Here is an 18,069-nt window from a genome sequence, read left to right as displayed (position 1 = left end):
CAAAATTGACTTGTTGCATACCTATGGAGGGCTGTTGTTTGAGAAATGCAATGCCTGGGAAGTGTTTCCAGATTGCAGACATTCTGACTTTGTAATTCCAGAAGTAGCGGGAGAATGAATCCTCTACTGATGTAGAAAAGAAAATAATTTGGAAACTACGCCAAAAGGCTGTGGAATCTTTTAAGGGTTGTGCTTATGAATTGGGTACATTAACAGAAGGTGATCATCACAGATAAGGCGTGACTTGCACATCTATAGAAAACACTGACAGTTTATCAAGCAGCGGTGAAATCATAAGGTAAAAGAGCTCCTGCAGATATTTCCCCAACTATTATATCCCTTGGCTGCTGTCCAAAAAGCTACTGTTCATATGTATCCAGAGGGAGTTTTGACTTCTTTGAGCAGCAGATCCTCTATCACAAGCATATTTTTTAAAAGCACATACACACACAAACTAATTTTTGAAAGGGGAGTGCTTCAGGCTTAGTGAAGGTTGTCAATGAATGCAAATCTAAAAAGTGCTTAGGATTAATTTTGAGGCTCTTTAGGTTGCCCTTTACCTGCATACAAAAAGGCTCTTAGATGAATGTACCACTGCTACCTTCAGAGTTGCTTTTTGTGACATAAAAATATGGCAATGCTTCTCGGATATTCTCCATCTGTAAGAAACGTGCCTTTTCCATTATCCTCCAGTTTCTCACATTGTTTTACAGTGTGGTGATAATTAATATGTAATAATTTTACATTTCTATTTCTAGATGTCTTTGGAAAACATAATCTGAATCTGATGGGTTCTCCCCCCCCCCCCGTTTCTTTTGCTTTGTTTTAAGACATGAATGCTATCTGGAAAACATTCTCTTATCTACTATGTGCAATGTTTAAATAGTATCTCATACAGTCGGCCTCCCGTGGTTTCCAATGGGGGCTAAAATAACTGGCTCTGGCAGTGGCACCCAGCCGTCAGCATGCATCTAACGCCAGATACAGGTAGCCCTTCTCATTTGTAATACAAATGCAACTTGGACCCACCCACTTTATCTGTTTATAACTGCATTTATAATTTGCCCTCTCCTAAAATATAAGAACAGTGTACAGCAATATTAAAAAATACAAGTAATTAAAATGACTGCAGGGGGAAAAATAGGCTTCTGAAGGTCAAATGTGAGAATGACTGCCGCATCTCTGCTGGAAGAAAATTCCACAGCATGGCATTGGCAATACTAAATGCCCAGCTTCTAGTTGAGGCCAGTTGGACCCCTGTAACACGAGGGACAACTAAAGGTGGTTTTTCAGTCTTTATCTCAGTCAGCCACAAACAGTACTTCAAAGTATACCAGAAGGTCCATTCCTATACCAGCCTGCCCACCCTTCCAAATATTACTGGACTACAAGCTCTCTTCAATCCCAGCTATCACATCCCATGATCAGGGATAATGAGAGTTGGTAATCCAATATTTGTTTGTTTATTATTTCAATTTTATTATTTCGGTTCAGCGTCCAATACCGGTACCACTGTTGGCTCCAAATCTACATTATATAGTAGTTCTCATAACCCTATGAACACAATAGTTTTTAATAAAGAATATTCATGGAATTCAGCCTTTCCTGAAAATAAATTTAATTTTGTTTAGCTCCTTTAAAGAGGAACAGGAAAGGGACAATGTATATAACCATATCTCCCACACTGGGAGATTGAGTGATTGTGGAACAAAATATAATAGCAAAAAATGTGTGTCCTCAAGGTTTTCTTAGGCTTCATAGGTGAAATTTGACCTGCTGCTGTAAAAACTACATTTAGACAGACGTCTGCAATAGCATATAATAAAACCAGCTAACTTGGCATGAAGGGATACCTTTAATTCTATGGTACTGTGTGTTTATGAGGGGAAAAGATACACTGAAAGCTATAGTAAAGAATGTTAGATATTGTTGACATACTAAATCGACTTCAGGCTTTTTATTTCTTTTTATTTTAAAAGAAGAGCTTGAGAGGTTAAAAGATATCAGTTCATTAATGCTCCTAGTGATTTGGTTTTTAGTCTAATGAGAAAAAGAAAAGGAAAGGTGTCGAGTTTGCTTGTGAGCTTCCCATAATGGGCATCTGGTTGGCCACAGTGCTAACTGGATGCTGGAGAAGATGGGAGAAGATTCAGCGGGGGAGGGGGATCTGTGGCCCTTCAGATGCTTTTGGACTTCAAGGCTCTTCAGCCCAAACAAGCCTGGCCAATGGTCAATGGTCTTGACAACATCTGGATAGCCACATGTAGTCCACCCCTGCTTTAAAAAGTCTTGCTGCAGTCATCAGTAGAAAGGCTTAAAACAACCATGGAGTTGAGACTTGATGGTTTTCTTTAAACTGCATCTTCGGGGCCGGGAAGTACGCATGTACACATTAATTTCTAAACTGTATGCTTGCGCAAGAGCTGTTAATTTGCTGCTATAGATTAGTTCAATTATTAAAGGTTCCAGTGAGCCCAGATCTCCCATACAAGTACTGTAGGAGGTTTCCCATTGCATCTCTGCGTATTTTTGTTTCTGCCTTCCTTTCAAATAGCTTCTGCTGGAAGTTGGGGTAACATTGCCTGGTAACATCCCAAGTTCAATCCCTGGTATCTTTGCTTTAAAACAGATCAGGTACCAAGTGCAGAAAAGATATTCTTTTGATCTCAGACAGCCTCTGCCAGTCAGAGTAGAAAATACTGAGCTAGATGGGCAAAACCGTCTGACCAGTGGCTTACGTTCCTCTGTTCTTTTGGGAGTGGGTTGTTCTTACCCTTTCACACTTTAAAAGGTAAACCTTTTGAGGTTTAAGAATGAATTGTGTATTCAACTTTACTTCAGCAAAGAAGTGTCCCTCAGCTAACAGAATTTGTGGGGAATGCTGTGCTTCCCAGTAAAATATCAACTAACCATGTCGAAAAAGTCATGAAAACATAAGATGTAGTCCAAGAACCTGGCGCCATCTGTGTTCTCATTTCTTGAGATCTGCTGCTGATTATCCAATAACACTTCCCCTGTGTTTCGCTAGCCGCATTTATTTTTGTAACCAAGATTATTATTATTTTTCTTTCTAAATTTATTTAAGGGCTTGTTACCATTGCTGATTAGATGGTCAGCTGTCGAGGCAGCCACTCTTTATATAACAGGATATTGTTTTGTTCATCATGTTGCCACATTTGGCAAACTTTTAGCTTAATGCGCCTTTTGGGAATACCAGTCTGACCTCAATCTGAGTAAAGCCTTAATAGTCGACGTGAGGGAGGCTTGCAGGAGGTGGCGGCGCTCATTTTTCCCCCTGCAGACTGTATATTTGTTAGCGCATGTTAATCAGATTCATCATTCTGTTTAATAAAGATTTCATCTGCCACGCGAATGCATAATCGGCTGTGTCTGAGTGACTGACCTTTGTCTTGAGCAGATTATGAAAACTGTATTAAGCATCATCGGGCAAAAAAATGACAACCTTATTAATTTGTCCTTTATGTGTTTTTCAGCAGATTGCACCTCATTATTATGCAAACGCATTACCCAGAGCAAGGAGCCCAGAAGTAGCTCATTAACGTTTCTTTCCCTTGATTTGCAACAGATTTTCTATTGGGGAGTGTGCAGGCAATAATTGCTAATTATGTGAGTTAAATTGTACAGTGCCTGCCTTTTTACCCCCACCCCCTTTCTCTTCTCTTCTCTTCTCTTCTCTTCTCTTCTCTTCTCTTCTCTTCTCTTCTCTTCTCTTCGTCATATGTTTTTGAGAATGTAGTAGAACGCTCTTCAGGAGCCACAGAGTTGTGGTAAGGCAGTAGCAAGCCCTAGAAGCTGAATTACGGTTGCATGCCTTTCATTTTTCGAGCCTCCAGTTCCACGAAGCATAATTAGGACAGATCAGGATTATTATTATTTTTATAATGGATGGGCTCATACACAGCTTCTCCTTTTAAAGGAGATGAGAATCAGTTGTCAAGATAATTAATGGAAATATCCATCAACAAGCAAACACATGCAGTGGGTAAAATGTTGCCTTGGAGGGAGAAATCAAATCTCATAGCCGGCTGGATTTGGCCTTTTATTCACCCTCTGTTTGTGGCATTCTTCAGGCTAAACCCGGCTCCATTGTTTTATATCCCACTTATTCCCGTAATGGTTTTAAATAAAAGTTTTTGTTATTATTTTAACCAGCTGTCTTTGTCCCTCCCAAAGCCGGCACTGGCAGTATAATTCCCCATGAAATATGTAAGTGCCGAGAAAATTAAATGTGCGGATTTGGCAATCATCTGCGGTTTGACAACTTTGCTCCTAAGTGCGTAATTGGTTTAAGCCGGGTAGTGCTTCATACTTATCCTGAACCGCATCTTCTGTAATCTGTCTGCCACTATAGCTGATAAGACTTGGCCACAACCAAAGTTTTTGCAGCGCCAGAAATGAAATCCTGATCCGTTAAGGGTTTTTTTGGTTGGATTTAGCTTTATAATCTGGTTTAGAGAATTGTGTGAGTAGACAAATCTAGGAGGAGACAAACCTTTCTGAAAAGATGTGATGAAAATCGTTGGATTGGCTTAGGTTTTCTAACTAAACTCTTGTTGACAGCGTAACCTATATTTCCATCTCTTCCCTTACCGTCTTTCATCTTTGAGATGTGCCCATTAGGCCAGTTTCCATCTTGAAATTGTTTTTCATTTGTAAGGTGTGTGTGTACATGTGTGTATATCCCATAGATGGTTATAAAAGCACCAAGCAGCACTAATGCAAGCTTCTCTTGAATCCCTCTTAGGATTTGGCTAATCACTTAAATAATACATACGTTACTGTGATTAACAAAACAGGGTGTGTTTTTTTATTTATGTGGCAAACATTTCGGCTTCTGCCTTCATCAGCTATTCATGGTTGACCATGGTAGCAGCTGATGAAGGCAGAACCCCCCCAAAAAATTGACATATACATCATATACATTAGAAACACAGGAACAGTCAACTGGTGTCCTTCTTTAGAATGTCTGGAGCTGCCTATAGGGTTATAACTGGAAGCGATTGTCCATTTTCCTAAGACAGTAGTGGGAAACCCTTTTCAGCCCAAGGGCTGCATTCCCTCAAGGACTTCCTTCCAAGGGCCACATACACTGGGGGGGGGGGGAAGGGTGGCCAGGACAAAAGTGGGCAGAACACCCGGAGGAAGTCTTACATTGGTCTAGTTGGCTACTTTCCAGTGAGAGGAGGATGCTGGATTAGATGGGCCTTTGGTCTGATCCAGTACGGCTCTTATTGTTTGTTAGGACGCGAAACAATGGCATCAAGTTACAAGAAAGAGGATTCCGACTAAACATCAGAAATAACTTTCTGACAGTAAGAGCCGTTCAGCAATGGGACGGACTCTCAGGAGGTGGTGGACTCTCCATCCTTAGAGGTTTTTAAGTAGAGGTTGGATGGCCATCTGTCATGGATGCTTTCGTTGAGATTTCTGCATTGCAGGGGGTTGGACAAGATGACCCTTTGGGTCCCCTCCAACTCTTATGATTCTATAACTCTGTGACAGTCATGATGTTCCTATGACACAACTCAGTAGGACGCTATGCAGTAGCCCCATTGGAAGCAAAATGGGTTTTCTCAGATTTCCCATTCATTTCAATAGGACCTGCATATGAGATGTTCCTGCTAGATCAGGTCATATCCCTGTCCCTCCTACAGTTCCAGGATGAGTAATTACAGTTTAAGAAAATGAAAAGGTCTAGGGCACAGTTAAATACTCAGCCCATGGAAACTGAGAGGTCTGAAAAGTGCCAAATTTTGATGGCATTGTGCTTCTAATCATCTTTACTTTCATGTCAAAGGGATGCAGATGGCGCTGTGGTCTAAACCACTGAGCCTTTTGAACTTGCTGATCAGAAGGTTGGCATTTCGAGTCCCCGTGACGTGGTGAGCTCTTGTTGCTTGGTCCCAGCTCCTGCCAACCTAGCAGTTTGAAAGCACGCCAGTGCAAGTAGATAAATAGGTATCACTGAGGCTGGAAGGTAAACGGTATTTCCGTGCACTCTGGATTCTGTCACAGTGTTCCACGGCGCCAGAAGCGGTTTAGTCATGCTGGCCACATGACCCGGAAAGCTCTCTGCGGCCAAATGCCGGCTCCCTCGGCCTGAAAGCAAGATGAGTGTCGCAACCCCATAGTTGCCTTTGACTGGACTTAACCATCCAGGGATCCTTTACCTTTTTTTTTTTAACTTGCATGTCCTATATTCTAATAGCAAACTCATTCTCTGAGTGCCAATTCTCATGTAGCTAAAACAATGTCATTCACACACATCTAGCAGACTTCAGGGAATAATGTTTTGCAGAATTTCAAAAACATTACAACAGCCCAACATAGTTTAAAGCCTACTCAGTGGCTACAGATCATCAACTCTCTGTTGAGGAAAGGAAAACCAGGTGGAAATGGGGGGAGGGAATGGAGTATCCTGAAAAAGGCTCAGGTGGCTGCCTAGAACCCTCAGGCAGGAGGAAGCCACATAGAAACAGTTTGTTGTATACACACATAACTACAGCTTTTTGTTTGATTAATTGGCTCATTTTTTTAATTGGCTCAACTGAGAATGGTAACATTGACTAAGAGAGCAGTAGGCTTTTAATGTTTTGTTATTTGCAGCACCAAACCATGATAGCAAGTACCACTTTAGAAGAAGCATTCTTCCTCATCTGATAGACACTGGGGAATACCTCTTCTAAGACAATGTGATGTGTGTGTCTATCCTCAAAAAGTAAATGTGTTTTTTCCTTAAAGCTATTGTATTTCTATGAAGATTTAATTGATTGATCAATTAACTGACTAATATAATTAATCAGCAAAGATTTCTTCATTCATGTGATATAGCCCAGAGAGAGAGATTCACAGTGTCTGCTTAACTTTACCATATTGCCATATTGAATTTTGTGTTTTACAGCCAAAATACTGCATTCCACATTCATTTGATTTTTAAATTAGAAATCTCTCTTACAAATACATAGATGTATATAAAAAGCTAAGCCAAATAAGATTGTCAGGACTTCTATTGGACCCATCCAATTTTTGAATGTCGGTCACCTTTTCTGAACATTTTCTAAATAGAATTATCTCTAGGAGACACACTATAAACATTAAAGTAAGCAAACATGCCTCTATCCTCTAGAGACCCTGAGATCCTATTTTGTTTAGCCATAAACTGCATTTTTAAGCAGAACCCAACACAACAAACGAAAGGAAATGTTCAGTGCTACTGTATGTCTTTATTAAAAATGTTTTAATACTAAACTCTCCAGTAGCAGCTGGCCGGGCTTCTGACATTCCAGTTCCTCATTTCTAATTAAGCCTTTTGATTTACAGTAAGACTTATGAAGCGTGCTGAGATGGGGGAGCGAGTAAGCTTGTTTTGGGGTTTGGTTTGGTTTTTTGTTACTTTAACGCATTGTATGGTTATTTTTGCCTGAAGAAAACGAATTGGGTGTCCCCCGCGCTTCCAATTAAAGCAATCTTTTGGTGCAATTTTGAGGTGGTTGAATTAGACGCAGCTTCTAGTAGATTCTGTATTATTAAGATCTGCTTAAAAAGAGTTCAGTAGCAGATGCTGAGATTACAAATGCAACATTCTAATTGTTCTGTATTCTAATGAGAGCTATTGTCGCCAGCCAGTATTTTAGAACTGTTATGATGCAGTCCTGGACGCAGCTGCCGCTGACCCCTCAATTGCAGCATTAACAAACCCCTCTTTGTTATCACTATGGGAAATCTCCTAGCTGCTGAGGGTGTGATTTCAACACAGAATGGCATTCATGTTTGGAGTGGAGTGCGGGGAACCTTCACTTTATTTTACTTTGCTTTATTTACAGTGTTTATAGGGCACCCCATCACAGGGGTTCTTAGGGCGGCGTAAACTGAAGCAGATTAAAAGGCTTGAGAAAATTTTTAAAAAGATATTTGCCTGGTGCTTAAATCATACTAAAATAGATGCCAGACAACTCTCTTTTCTCTGAGTCTCAGGTTCAGTTCCAAACACCTCCAGTTTTAAAAATGAGGAGAAGGGAAGATGAATAGAGCCAGCCTTGTTTTATTTGTTTAGAGAATGGAAGCTGTCACTAGTATTTAGGGATTTTGGAGAATTCAATTAAAATGGAAAATGGTATTGGAAATTATGTCAGTTTGCATGCTCATCTGCAAACAGGAATGATAATGAGGCAGGCGAATGTGATTGGTATTCATTGTCAGCATTCCTCAATTTGCTTGCCATCATTTCCCCCTAGTACCTTCTTGAGAGCACCCCCAGGCCCTAATGAAATGAATGACGTGGGCTCTCCTAACAATAACACATTATTAAATTTGGCCATGGTGAACAGTGAGCCGAATAACATCATTTTTGTGGAATCCAAACTGCAGCGGAATGAAAACGGTGCTGTGTGGAACCGATGTGGGGCGGAATGGAAAGAGATGCCCTTTTTAAAACCTTGATTGTAGTGCACTTGTAGCTGCAAAGCTTCTCTATAAGCAAGAGCAATCACCAGGAGGAACTGTCCCTCAGTGATCAAGCACTTGCTTTGCATGCAGAGGTTCCCAGTGTTAGGATGACTGGCATCTTCAGTTAAACAAGGATCAGAAAGCAGGTGATGGGGAAATGACCTTTTTTGCCTGAGACCCTGAAGAGCTGGACTCAAGGACTGAATACTCTTGTGGCATAGATTTTGACTGGACAAACAGCACTCTAATCGACACCTGGTCTGGAAGCACCATCTAAATTTCCCACAATGCCCCAAAGTGGCAACGCATCCAAGTCACTGTGGGTAATTTAAGTAGCGACTTCAAGGTCTAGTCTCCTGGCACTCATCAGAACATTGTTTGGTTGTCTGCCGCTGCCGCCAGGTAAACCCACCAGGCCTCACTGACTGTTGAAAAGTATTCCCTCAAGCGTTAGTTCATTACTTTATTTTTGGACAAACTGTCCAATATGCACAGTAGACCGGGGCGGTATGTTTCTGTTGCAGTTTCCAAAACACCATCTTGTGCTTCAGAGAGGGAAACATTGCCAAACTCGGCTGATATTGAATTTCTTTGTCAGTCGGATGTAATTTCTGCAACAGAAATTCTATCTTCGAGCGGTCGATACAAGAACATTTGGAAGTCATCAGGCAAACTGTAATAAACGATTCTTGTCCCAGGCCTCTTTTATCAGTATGAGTTGAGAGGATGGAGATTCCTTCTTTAAAAAATAAAATAAATTTGAACTTGCGGTCTGATCCAGCCAAAGTTAATAACTTTTCTAGTCAATGGGCTTTGGTGGGTGAAGTGTTAGAGTTGTACCAGAGAGATCTGAGTTCAGACCCCTCACCCAGCTGTGAAGTTCATTAAGCTAGTCTTCCTCTCTTGTAAGGTTGTTGAGAGTGTGAAAATGGGACAACTGTGTGGTGATGCAGGATAGAGCATTCTCTATGGTGGCTGACTGCTTTTGGTATACCCTCCCCTTGCCAGCTTGCCAGGCTCCAATATTGCTGTTATTCTGGCACTTAGTTAAAACATAGATTAGTTTGTTCAAGCATTTTGAAATGTTTTTACTGCTTTAGCCTGATTTGCTTTTTTCACATGCCTATTCTGGTGAGTTCAGTTATTGAAGTTTACTTTATGTATAAATTTATTATCTTTTCTTTCTTTCTTTTGCGATCACTCGTAGCCGAGTAAGATTGTCTTCCATAAACACGATTTTAACAATGAGTCCGTAAGTGACTGTGGGGGCCAATTCTTGATCCATATGTCCTTCCACAGTGGGGACATTGGTTCCTGGGTGGGAGCTGATCACGGTGTATAATATAATATTATATATATTATATTATATTATATTATATTATATTATATTATATTATATTATATTATATTATATTATATTATATTATATTATATTATATTACATTACATTACATTACATTACATTACATTACATTACATTACATTACATTACATTATATTATATTATATTATATTATATTATATTATATTATATTATAATATACCCCCACTCTGGTATCAGTATTAGTGAGATACTTGAGATATTTGTAATAACTTCAAATAACCTTTCGCATACACCTGTTAGGATTTTCTTTCCTAACAAAATGGAAGGAGTCTTCCTCTATCAGAGGAAACATGCAAGCCAATAAATTTGAAATTCCACTTACTTCAGTGGAGAGAGTTTGTTTTACTTACTGCACTTAACAGTCACCCAGTAACTTGCCTTCTCTGAGCAATGGACAAGAAGTGTCAAATCAAATTAAAAACACAATGGCTAAGATGCAGTTTGATTAGCAGCATTGAAACAATTAAAAGGAGCTAAAATCCACACCAGACAGAAAAGCTATAATCTTAAAAAAAATTGGGAGTGTAACAGGCGTGTCAATACTCAGCAAAATGGGATGGAAAGTATCAGATTTTTAAAGCCTGGGAGAATAAAAAAAAAGGTTTTGCTTGGCATCTGAAAGACGTTCACAAAAGACTTTTTCAAGTACTCTTGACACCATGCACAGTAATTGTGCAAATGGGGGTCAGAGGGATGAATGTACTAGCTCCACCCCTTCATCATTCTTATCAACCCTAGGTTCTAAAATGCGCAGGAAACCTTCATGAGTGCAGGAGGCTCCCTGCTGTAGCTATCATGTTCATCCCCACAGGGTCCCCCCCATATGATTACACTTTGTCAGAACAGCAGGCAAACCTCTTCGGGACTTCCATAAACAAGGGGCCACTACTGAGAAATCCCCAACTCCTGTGACCACCCTCCATATCTCAGATGGCAGGGCACTTTGTGGCTGTGCTGGCTGCAGCTGATGGGGGTTGAAGTTCAGCACTACCAATGGACTAGTGGGGTTTGTTATGGCATTGACTTTTATGACAAATTTATTTAGCATGTGTCTCTCCTTCCTTTCCTCCATTATGGAACGAAGGTGGTGTACGGTAGGAGTGGGCAGACTCAGGCTTGCTGGATCTACTTTGTTTTTCACTACAACCCCGAGATGCACCAACCAGAGTCAAATGCAAAATAGAGAAACAGAGAAGTGGGCACTATCCTGACCCCAGTGACCTGGACACTGTCAGAGGCTGCAGGGGCACCAGATGGAGAGATGTTGGGTTCCAGGCTCAAAGTGGACTGATGAACATAAGGAGACCATTGCGCCTGATGCTATTGGACAGGAGCCCCTCAGAAGAACCTCTCAGCCCCCAAGAACTTATAGGGCCAGAGCCCAGATCTTCACAAGCACCTTTCTTTGAAGAACCAGATATCTCCCTACACACATTACCAGTCTGGTGGTGCAAGGAACAAACCAAGATGAAAGCTATGGAATGTAGGAACAGTGTCCATCTTCAGGCCAGAGAGCTGACCCTAGGAGCCTCTGATGTTCTCCACAAGAGGGTGGAGCCTGGAGGAGGTAGTCTGGAGACAGATGTTCACAAGGCCTCAGCCTGCTCCCAACTTTCGCCAGGCCTGTCCATGCTCCAGCAGCCTTCAACCTAGCCTTGCCCCTCCGGCCTTCTTGCTTTCTCTGTGGGATCTAGCATTGGAACAGAATATGGTGCCCCTGAGCACATTCTCAACCCAGAACTGGAACCCACACACATTTCTTTTTTTACCCAAAGCTTTATTGATTTCAGCAGCCTCATTTAAGGGAAGGAGAGGCTTTTTGTTGTTGGCATTGCTAAATGGTTGGGATTCTGTATCATTGCTTATTTACTGCAAATCACCTGGAAAGCTACCAGTAGGTCCCAATTGTCCTTCTGCCAGCTGCTGGTATACGTGTGGAGACAAGGCACTGTTTTCCCTCATTCTGTGTAGTTTTAAGAGGTGGAGGCTGAGTTCTGTAAGGGGTCGGCAGCCAGCGGCCAGGGAGCCAAACCCGGCCATCGCCAATCACTCTCTAGTCTCTCCAGAGCAATCATCCTGTTTTGTCCTATTTGTGATTTCCACTGCAGTGTGGGTCAAATGATGGGGGGGGGTTGTAATGCTAAAAGGGGTGTGCTGGGGGGCAGAAGTCACTAGGATGGGGAAGAGCAAAACCCAGGTGAGGAAGCAGAGGGTGGGGGGACACTGCCCCACTGGCAAAGGCTCACTGTGGTCACCTGCCAGTCTCATTGCTAACTACCTGTTGTTCAACGCAAGCAAGACTCTCGGCCCCTTACATATTGGGTTGGGGGGCTGTACCCTCTTTGAGCCCTGTGGTCCCAAGGTTTCTTCCATCCAAACCCTAAGCAGATGCTTAGCACCAGCAAGGTGGCTGGTGGCAATGAAAGTACATTCTGTGGCAATTCAGCGGAAGCCTAAATGTCTGCAAAAGAAGTTGAGCAATAACTAATTGGGAATAATGCAACACACACACCCCTAGCATTGCTAAGTTAACAGACACCTGAAGGGAAATGCAAAACCATTAACTCTATTTATGCTCAAACAGAATGAACCATCTTTTAAAACTCGAAGCAATGATTTCATGCTGGAGTCTCCTTTGAAATTTATTTGCTGGAGATATATTCTTTCCCTTCTGCAGCATAACTTGATATTCCTAAAAGTATATTTGTTTTCCTCCTCAAAGAGAGAGAAGAGAGAAACTTCTTAGAGACATGGGAAGAAGCCATTTCTGCTCCTTTTATAGCCAATTCCTTTTATACAGGAATTGTGGGTCAGACAACCCATTTTTCCTCACGAATACCTGGGGACTGTTGGGATTACGTACTTTGTTTTGTTTCGGTTTTTAAAAAAAATGTGAATCTACCCTTGGAGCTCCACCAATAGTTGCTAGACATCCCCTTTCCTATTATTCTGTAGATGGTTGGAGATTGTTCCTCTTCTCTTGTGGAGGTTAAAAGACTTAGCACTGATGGGCTCCAGGTTCCCTCTGAATTCCCCTACATGGAGCATTTAGGCGACAGCTTTATTTTGGCTGTCTTTAATGACACTTGTCAAAACCGCTAATGTCTGGTTGCTGATTGTATTTGCTAACCTCATCATCTCCTCCTGCCACCATCTGCCTTTCCCAACCCTCTTTGTCTGATTCCCTCCCAAGTTGAAACAAAACCTTACCATATGGGACCACCAGACCACCAAATTTATGGATTTATTTATTTCCATGAAGTTTTTTTTATTACTGTAAAATCAAAAGTACAAACAAACGGGGGGGGGCTGATTGAAATTACTAAACATAGTAGCAGTAGAGGTTGTATTTTCCTAATGAATAGAGAGCAGATAATGTAGAAAAATGAAAGCAGCAAAACACTTCATAAAAGCTGGTTTTTGTATTTTGGTGGAGGAAGAGAGTTTTGTATATCTGAACTGGATAGATAAGAAATGAAATCCCACCAAACGGTGTAGCATTGTTTAGGGTCTTCCTTTACTTTTGAAATACAGTGGTACCTTGGGTTAAGTACTTAATTCATTCCGGAGGTCCGTTCTTAACCTGAAACTGTTCTTAACCTGAAGCACCACTTTAACTAATGAGGCCTCCCACTGCCGCCGCGCCGCTGGAGCATGATTTCTGTTCTCATCCTGAAGCAAAGTTCTTAACCCAGGTACTATTTCTGGGTTAGTGGAGTCTGTAACCTGAAGCGTATGTAACCTGAAGCGTATGTAACCCGAGGTACCACTGTATGTAATTTGTGGTTGCTTTTCTCTGCAGTAGCCAGAGCCCGCGATACATCCTTTAAACGCACAAACCTGTAAATTTAAATATATAAACAGTTTTAAATGTTTCATTTCTTTCCTTTTGGCACCCAGAGTTAATTATTAAAATCACGAATCCCCAGATACACAACGTATTTATTACCATCAGCAAATCCCAACTAGTTAACTGTTCCCACTTTTTTTTTTTTAAGTATGTCTCTCTCAACAATATATAAGGGTTTGTGACAACATGTGCTTCTCTCTGTTTGGAAACAGGCCAGGTCAGGTTTGTGCATTTAAATGATGTATCGTGGACTCTGGCTACTGCAGAGAAAATCAAAGTGGACTGATGAACATAATTCTAGATATAGGTAGGTAGCCGTATTGGTCTGCCATAGTTGAAACAAAATTAAAAAATTCCTTCCAGTAGCACCTTAGAGACCAACTAAGTTTGTTATTGGTATGAGCTTTTGTGTGCATGCACGAAAATATTGGTATCTGAAGAAGTGTGCATGCACCCGAAAGCTCATACCAGTAACAAACTTAATTGGTTTCTAAGGTGCTACTGGAAGGATTTTTTTTATTTTGATGAACATAAGGAGACCATTGCACCTGAGGCTGTTGGACAGGAGCCCCCCAGGGCAACCTCCAGGAAACCCAGAGCAGGGTATGGAAACCATAGCAGGGCACCTGCTTTGCATGCAGAAGGCCACTGATGTAATCCTCTGCATCTCCAATTGGACTGGGAGAGACTCCTACCTGAACTCCTGGAGCGCAATTGCCAGTCTGTGTCTACACTAAGACAGATAGACCAATGGACTGACTCAGTGTAAGGTTTTTCCTATGTCCCTGTGCCCACCTTGTCCAACAACAGATATTCAGCAGCAAACTGCGTCTGAAGATGGAGGTTCCATGTGGCTATTTGTGTGTGTGTGTGTGTGTGTGTGTGTGTGAGAGAGAGAGAGAGAGAGAGAGAGAGAGAGAGAGAATTAATTCATAACAAATGAAATCTATTTCATCTATATCTACTCATGTGTACCAGAAAATTGCAACCTTCTACTGCTTCTTACAACTACGTAACCCCAAAGCTATTGCGTTGTTTGGATTTATTTTAACAATTGGGTGCTGATGAAAAGCCCTGGCTTCAGATCACAATAAGGACATGCAGAATAAATGCAGTGAAATATGCCAGTTCATAAAATACACGCGTGTCAGGTAGAATCTAGATCGCAAAAGGGGGTCTCTGCGGCTTTGAGTCGGAGCTTAAAGGTGGCTTAAAGGAAATGTCCCGGGGTAGCCAAAATGGGCAAGGTTTGCTCTTGCTCCACTGTGTGTTGTTATGGCTTTTGGGGATTTAATACAGGAGTTTCAGAATTGCAGGCTTTCTGGCCTAATTTTTCTTTGTAAGATGTAAGGGGGAATAAAATGTGTGCGATGATATTAATTTGCTGTTAACTAATATGGCACAACATCAGTGGGCGACAGTTAATCTATCAAACCCTGCCATGGCCCCTTTCTTGTTGTTTTAATATGTTATAGGGATGAAATGTGTTTTTCAGATATGTTTTATATTTGTACCAGGTAATGGAAAGTACAATATATTATGTGCTTATACCCTAGAGGGAGGGGGGAATTGTGAGGGAAATAATTGAACATCGTAAATCTTACCCCGCACTTCAGCCTTTCTTTGCCTTCTGTTTTGTATCTCTCATGCAAAGTTCTTAAACCCAGCCTCGTCCATCACAACACGGCCCCTGCTCTGGCATGCATGGTATCCCTGGCCTGGCTCTAAAGAGCTGAACAGGGTGTGCTTGGTAGTCTGGGCTCCAACACCATGTCAAAACCTGCTTTTGAAAGCCCTCTCTATAAGTGACCCACTTTGCAGCAATGGGGGGAAGGAGGCGCTCGGGGCAGAAGGCTCCAAGTTCAATCCCTGCAGTCTCCAGGCAGAGCTGGGCAAGACTGCCATCTGAAACCCTTGGCATAAGGCAGCTTCATAGAAACATGCTTAGTTGCTTTCTAATGTTTGTCAGCGTCTTCCTGGAACTTCTATGGTTTGCGCACGCAAAATAAAGGCAAAGGCAAAGGGACCCCTGACCATTAGGTCCAGTCGTGACCGACTCTGGGGTTGCGGCGCTCATCTCGCTTTATTGGCCGAGGGAGCCGGCATACAGCTTCTGGGTCATGGGGCCAGCATGACTAAGCCGCTTCTGGCGAGCCAGAGCAGCGCACAGAAACGCCGTTTACCCTCCCGCCGGAGTGGTACCTTTTTATCTACATGCACTTTGACGTGCTTTCGAACTGCTAGGTTGGCAGGAGCAGGGACTGAGCAACAGGAGTTCACCCCGTCACGGGGATTCGAACCGCCGACCTTCTGATCGGCAAGTCCTAGGCTCTGTGGTTTAACCCACGGTGCCACCCACGTCCCCACAGTAAAATTGCTAGTTCATAAAACACACCAATATCGATCTAGACAGAGGTGACCTAGGTTTTTAAACTCCTAGGTCAGAGTTTAAAGGGGCCATTTACCCATCTAGTTCGGTGTTGTCTTCATCAGCTTTCCCCACCCTCATGCCCTCTAAATGCCCTCCGTAATGTCCTCAGTCGGGAGTTGTAGTTCAAAACACCTGGAAGGCACCAAGTTTGGGAAGGTTGGTCAAACAGCATCGCTCTTCAACTGATGGGTTTGGAACCCCACCTCTGAGTCACAGTCTGATCTAAGGTGGGTTGCAACAGCAGCACTCTCACCTCCACATAAATTTATGATAAACAAAATATTAAGGAATGGGTCTACACATGCAGGTTTTGGTTAAAGGTGAGTCCTGCGTCTGGAAGAATGAAAGAATACTAGATTGCACTAACTCAGAAGTGGTTCTCCAGGGTTTTGCCCAAACCTAGCTGGAGATCTCAGCAATTGAACCTGGTTCCTTCTACATGCCAAGCAGGTGTTCTTTACCACTGACCTGTGTGGCTTATGATGACAAAAGGAGGCAGGCAGGTTGTACTATACATTATAGAGGGAGACTGTAGACTCACAGCTGCTGCCCTTGGCAAGAAACATTTGGCTAATGGCTAGTTTGGCATCAATATTTTTCTTAATGTTTTGGGCAGTATACTAATGGCTAAAGTTCAGTTGGATCTGAAACTTTTAAACCTAAACCCACACAGCCCAGGAGCACATGTGAGGCAGCAATAAAAGAAAGTAATGGTTTTAAGCATAGACAAAATGCCTTTGATTCACTGCTGAGCAACTGCCACCAACCACCGCACATCTGGATTTGGGGAAAGTCTTCCAGGTCAAAAATCACGACTTCTAGAAATGAAGTATTTCTGATAGCTATTAGGTGTGTGTGCGTGTACATGCATTTCAAATAATGAGGACTATCCACAGACTAATAAATCTGCCTTGGGTATGTTTACATTCAGCCATGTCTCTGAAGGGACCGACAGATCAGATGTTTTGGTTTAGAAACTTTCCATCATGATATGGTGACTATGTGATTCCTTGCACAGTAGGCTTAATAACTTCCTTTTTCTCTCTCCCCCCATCGCTGTTAAGATTTACTACGTAGCTTACACATGCCCTTATCAGACAGTAATCTTAAAAGGTTTTCCTGTCTTGCTAACAGTGCACTTCGTTTTGAGTCGATGCTGAGTAAATATAATTGAAGAGCAAGTTACGTTCCCAAGCATCTGGCGAAGTTCCTCTTAGTTAATCGTTTCTGTGCAGAGATAGATACACACACACACACAAACACAAAAACACACACACAATGTGCTGGCCTACGTGATGACTCGAAGGGCGGGGAAAACCTGCACTCTTTATCTGCCCTTCTTTTGCATTCTATTTGATCATCTTGTGGCAACATTACCTGAAGCCGTTTAGCAGTGTTAAAATGAGGCAGTGCGATGGGCAAATTTATCAGTTTCTTGTTCTCTCCAGTCAGTTCATTTCTCCACCAGTTTGTGATTATTGCTATCATTTAAAAAAAAATCCTGATGAAAATTTCTCCAAATACATATATTTTTGCAGCAATTTCCCCTAATATAATGTATTTTGCATGTTAGATTCACTTTTATATGCATTTTATGCACACTTCATTCTAGTATTTGCATTTTTGTACATGTTGCTTGTTTGGAGAACGGTATTGCAAAATTCAGAGAAAAGTGAGTTTCAAAATATAGCTGTAGTTCGTTTTGCATACAGCTTCATAAAGTGTGAATTTATCAGGTTTGCCTTTAAATGCAAACGGAACCAGATTTCTTTCCAGCCCTAGTTGTCTTAAAAGGCTTTAAGAAAATCTTTTAATGGATCACTTTGTATATGTAGAAAAAGAAACAATGAGCTAGATTAAAAAAACAACTAATCCAATAATTATTAATGGCGCTCACGCTTCAACTCTGGATTCCCCAAATGCTTCTCTCAGCCCAGG

The 18,069-nt window shown here is 41.8% G+C and overlaps 1 protein-coding gene across 17 annotated transcripts in view; it reads left to right on the top strand.

The window, feature by feature from the left end:
- Window positions 1-18,069, top strand: part of BRIP1 (BRCA1 interacting DNA helicase 1) — a 216,385-nt gene that overhangs the window by 114,765 nt on the left and 83,551 nt on the right. For 2 of the 17 annotated variants that reach the window (XM_081171955.1, XM_081171966.1), the window contains exon 23: window positions 102-298. The exons of 10 other annotated variants lie outside the window; for them this stretch is intronic. In XM_081171955.1, coding sequence (XP_081028081.1) covers window positions 102-107 — 6 coding nt within the window. In that variant the 3' untranslated portion in view covers window positions 108-298. 5 more of the 17 variants (XM_081171965.1, XM_081171961.1, XM_081171967.1 and 2 more) reach the window with 5 other exon arrangements.

The sequence above is a fragment of the Podarcis bocagei genome (assembly GCF_964188305.1).
Source record: "Podarcis bocagei genome assembly, chromosome: 15".
Taxonomy (NCBI): domain Eukaryota; kingdom Metazoa; phylum Chordata; class Lepidosauria; order Squamata; family Lacertidae; genus Podarcis; species Podarcis bocagei.
This window is presented reverse-complemented; position numbering and strand designations above follow the sequence as displayed.